Source organism: Nansenia antarctica, assembly GCF_963989245.1.
Source record: "Nansenia antarctica genome assembly, chromosome: 11".
NCBI classification, from domain to species: Eukaryota; Metazoa; Chordata; class Actinopteri; order Argentiniformes; family Microstomatidae; genus Nansenia; species Nansenia antarctica.
In genome coordinates, this window is record NC_137681.1 from 22972622 (window position 1) to 22977826 (window position 5205).

The 5205-nt window shown below is 48.3% G+C and overlaps 1 protein-coding gene across 1 annotated transcript in view; it reads left to right on the plus strand.

Moving 5' to 3' along the window:
• Positions 1 to 4037: 4037 nt before the first annotated feature.
• Positions 4038 to 5205, plus strand: part of LOC308167667 (zinc finger CCHC domain-containing protein 24-like) — a gene marked incomplete at its 3' end in the record, with an annotated part of 15709 nt that continues 14541 nt past the window's right edge. The window contains exon 1 of the mRNA XM_080542100.1: positions 4038 to 4283. Coding sequence (XP_080398226.1) covers positions 4044 to 4283 — 240 coding nt within the window. The 5' untranslated portion in view covers positions 4038 to 4043. The remainder of the gene's footprint in view (positions 4284 to 5205) is intronic.

The following is a 5205-nucleotide window of genomic DNA, read 5'->3' on the forward strand; positions in this document are numbered from 1 at the left end:
TGATGATGCCTGCTGTGTTGTTCTTCCAGGACAGGTCATCCTGTATGTGCACCCCCAGGAATCGGAGGGTTGAGCCTCTCTCCACGCTCCCTCCGTCGATGAGCAGGGGCTGGACCTCAGGTTTTTTCCTCCTGAAGTCCACGATGATTTCCTGGGTCTTTGACTGGTTCAGCAGCAGGTTGTTAACCTTGCACAGCTTGCTCAGCTGCTCTACCTCATCCCTGTACGCCGCCTCGTCCCCCCCCGAGATGCAGCCCACCACGGTGGTGTCGTCTGCAAACTTTACGATGGAGTTGCTGGGGGTGAAGTCGTAGGTGTAGAGGTTGTAGAGGATGGGGCTTAGCACGCAGCCCTGGGGGGACCCAGTGCTGAGTCTGAGGGCTGTGGAGGTGTGGGAGCCCACCCGCACCCTCTGGGGGCGGTCAGACAGGAGGTTCTTGATCCATGCACATATAGAGTGTGATAGTCCCAGGTCTAGTAGTTTGGTCACTAGCCTGTCTGGAAGGATGGTGTTGAAGGCAGAGCTGAAGTCCACAAAGAGCAGTCTCGCGTAGCTGTTTCCCCTCTCCAGGTGGGATAGAGTGGAGTGGAGAGTTGTCGCGATGGCGTCCTCTGTGGACCTGTGGGCTCTGTAGGCGAACTGGTATGGATCCAGGTTGGGCGGGAGGCGTGTGACTATGTGGGCCCGGACTAGTTTCTCGAAGCACTTCATGATGATTGGTGTGAGTGCCACCGGGCGGTAGTCGTTTAGGCAGCTCACCGTACTTTTCTTCGGGACTGGGATGATAGTTGAGGTTTTCAGGCAGGGTGGGATGGTGGCCTGGGACAGGGACTGGTTGAAGATGTTGGTGAAAACCCCGGCCAGCTGGTCGGCGCAGTCCCTCAGCACCCGTCCCAGGACGCCATCCGGCCCTGAGGCTTTCCTGGGGTCCACCGCCTTCAGCACGCGTCTCACTTCATGCTCTGTGAGGGTGAGGCTGCTGAGAGCTGGAGAGAGTGGTGTTTGTGTTGTGGTTACCTCCGTTCGCCCCTCGTCGAACCGAGAAGGAGCGTAGAAGAAGTTCAGCTTTTCCGCCAGCAGGGGGTCGTCCTCTGCGGCTGTGAGCCTGTTGGCTCTGAAGTTTGTCATGTGCTGAACCCCCTGCCACACCCGCCTGGAGTCGTTGCTCAGGAAGCATTCCTCAATCTTCTCTCTGTGGTCTGCCTTGGCCTCCCGGATGCTGCGCTTTAGGTTAGCCCTGGTGGTGCTGTACAGCAGTGTGCCCTTCCCTGCGAAGGCGTTGTCCCTCTCATTGATCAGTTTTTGGACCTTCCCAGTCATCCATGGCTTCGTGTTGGGGTAAACCCGGACCCGTTTGTCCACGGTGACTGAGTTGGTGCAGTTCACTATGTGGTTCAGAACCGACGACGTGAACTGTTCCAGGTCCTCATGCTCATATTCCTGCCATGAGGTGTCATTCAGGCAGATCTGCAGTGGAGCGGACCCTGCTGGCCAGGTTCTGACAGTCTTAGTGGTGATGGGAGCACTTTTCCTCATGGGAGTGTAGGCTGGGATCAGGAGGATTGACACATGGTCAGACATGCCTAGATGAGCTAGCGGTCTAGCCTTGTAAGCAAGCTTGATGTTGGTGTACCTTATCCAGTGTTTTTTCTCCTATTGTTGCACATTAATTTTAACATGCTGATAGAACTTCGGTAGTACTACCTTCAGGTCAGCATGATTAAAGTCTCCGGCGATTATATGGACTGCCTGTGGGTCCGCGCTCTGTTCACCACTGATGACGTCATGTAGCCACGCCAATGCTAAGCTACCATCCGCGTTAGGCGCAATGTAAACAGATGTTATGTACACTGCGTTGAATTCCCTCGGGAGGTATGTGAGTCGGCATTTAACAGTCAAGTATTCCAGGTCTGGGGAGCAGTGGCTACTTACAGTTTTTGTGTTTAAGCACCAGCTGTCCTTCGTAGATATAATGAGGCCGCCTCCTCGCGTCTTCTCACTAAGCAGCGTCCGGTCCGCCAGGTGTAGAGTCCTTCCTTCCAAGCCTACCGCGGAGTCCAAGATAGTGTTTTAAACCTTCTTGTTTTTAGTTTTTTTTTCCCCTAGCACCAGGGGAGCCCCCCCCCTCCCAAAATGTCGTTGTTTGGTACCTGTACTATATCAATGACAATAAAGACCATTCATTCATTCATTTTATTGCCTGCACAATGGGTCATCAAATAAACAAAACAATTGGCATGAATCTCTGGTCCGCCTGCAGCAGCTATTGTCCCTTCTGCTCAGGCTCACAACATTCACCACAACATACTACATACAATCAATGACATGTGAAAAGCACTCAAACACTATGTCAATCAGACACACAACATACAATTCAGAACAATACTTCATCCATTTGTAATATTTATCCTGCAGAACAGCACTCATACACGCGTGTGGCGGAAAAAGGTACTACATGTGGAATGCAACATGACGTTACTGACTAGCCATGCCCCAGATCGCGAATGCTAGCAACGCCACGAGTGGACTCTTACAAAATGCACCAAAACATAGAACTCAAACAACATATGTAATAAGTTACCTGCACAATGGGTCATCAAATAAACAAAACAATTGGCATGAATCTCTGGTCCGCCTGCAGCAGCTATTGTCCCTTCTGCTCAGGCTCACAACATTCACCACAACATACTACATACAATTATTAATTATTAATATTAAAAATAAAACTGTTCAATAAATCCTAAATGTTGTCTACCTATTCGATGTATAAATCGCGCCAGAATCCCGCCGACTTCCGAGGTCATTTTAAGCAAAAGTATTTGGCCAAATGAGCTATTATTTTCAGGGGAAAATGGCTTCATGTGATTGGACGAACAAAATGTCAATCTTTCAGCCCTGGACTCAATGCATGGTGAGGCCAGGCCTCCTCTGCCCACCCATTTTCAGTGATTTGGCCAATCACATATTGCCATGAAAAAAATGGCATTACATTGACTTCTATGAGAAACCACTTTCCTGGGGAGGCCTGGCCTCCTCAATACAAACGGATAGGGATTCTGGCCTGTAGGTACTTTACAATTGCAATATTGGGTTTTAGCCATGGAAAAATTCAGATTTATGAACAAAACGGAAATAATATGAATATAAAAACATTTAAAATGTTTTTTGTTAAATAAATAAATACAATTATTGCTTTTTTAAATCTCTCTCTTCTCTCAAATTATTGGGGAGGCCAGGCCTCCACCACCTCTATGGAGGAGCCTCCACTGCTGTACATAGACACACAAAGAATCACAGCACAATTATTGGTTTATTATTATTATATAACAAAAAAGAATAGGAAGTACATACACATAAACTTTTACTTATTACAAATTCCACCCATATGAAATGTATTCAACATGTTGAACCCACCATCAATTCCCTCAAGTTGATATAACCACCAAGCCATCTTTTTAATTAAATTAACGATAGAACAACATACATATACCGTTATAGCCTATAGTGGGTTACTATTACCTGGGGTGTGTTCGTAAATTCGCTCTGAGAGCGCCGGAGCGCACACTGGGTTCAACGTCATAAAGAGACCAAGTCATTTGATTGGGCAAGAAGCATTCCATGAGTGCTGATCAGATTCCAGAGCGAATTTACGAACGCAACTCTTGCCACTTGAGCGCGCGCATCGGACCTCCTATTCGTCATGACGCACTCAGTGACCGAGGGAATATGGAATGAGCTCCCCGCTGCTGCTGCTGCTGCTGCTGGTGTACTGCGAGTGGAGACCACAGATTTCTGACTGGCACAAACTTTCCGACCTGTCATGCCTTCACCGCGGTCCTCCCGTCACCATAATCCAGGGATCGGGGTCCCAGAGGGCTCCCTGAGGTGAATGCAAGGACCTGTTCTATTGGGTTGAAGAGGTCGGATGATTTAAAAAAAAAAAAAAAAGAGAAGAAGAAGAAGAAGAAAAAACATACAATTTGGTGATTCAATTCAGCAGAGTTTACGGTGGCGCGTTCCCAAGACGCGCACTCCTCCAAAGATGAGTCTGATGTCAGCCATAGACGCGGGTACCTCTGTGTACCAACCGGCGCAGCTATTGAACTGGGTCTACATGTCTTTGCAAGACACCCATCAGACCAATGCCTTCGACGCGTTCAAACCAGAGTCCGAAACTTCCAACCCGGACCTGAACTCCTACACCAAGCGCTCGGCGGCTGACCTGAGCTCAGCGCTGAATACCAACTATCTCAACAACTTCTTGCAACTTCAGAGGAACGAGGTAAAGTTAGATGGTGTCATGTCAACTAAAACATGAATGTGCACGAACTGAATACATGTTCTATGCTTCATCTTGCTGTAAGCCTATTCTGTGTAAACGCCTGTCACCCATGCCTTGCCATTACAACATTTTCAGTAGGCTTTCTTTCCAAATTGTTCCATTAACATAAAAAAAAAAATCTTTACAGTTTCTCACTCAAGTTCTAAAGTAAGTACTCCCCACCAGAAGCATGTGCAGAAATAACCCATATGTGATTTATAGACCCACTCTCGACGGATCAAAAACACACCCTGCCATTTTAACTCCAGAATGTCACACATCACACTACTTTTAACATTTCAGTGTGGGGATCCAATGAACCCTGATTATTTGTGTTTAACATAAGCCCCCCAGCAACATGGCTTCATGGCTCCCATTCGGAGGCCCTGCGGTGATTAGCTGTATGAATAAGCCCTTCTTGTGTCCTGATATAGTGCCTGGTGTGTGTCAAGTCTGTCTTGGTGTCAGTGGGTTGCCCGAGGAGGCATGGCAGGTTGAAAAAGGCCTCTCACAGGGTCTCTGAAAACGCGAATGCGAGAGTTCACCTAGGTCCTCACCTAGGACTCCTCTCTCGGTGAGAGGGGTATGCAGTGTTCTTTTACACTGGGGGGCCGGTCTGACTGGTGGTGCTCAATTCGATTACCATCCCTCCCCTGACTCTGGAGCAGCTAGGCGAGCAAGCCAACAGTGTGTCAAGTAGAATAGCACATTCATCAGAACTGATGTGGAGGAGAAAGTATATGTTATTTTACTTGTGAGATGTGCCTGCGTGAGAAAACCGGGAGAGGTATTCCATCTACTGTATGCCTTGTCAAACATGCCTCAGTCTTGTCAACGACTAGTGTGTGTGTGTGTGTGTGTGTGTGGTGTGTGTCTCCCGACG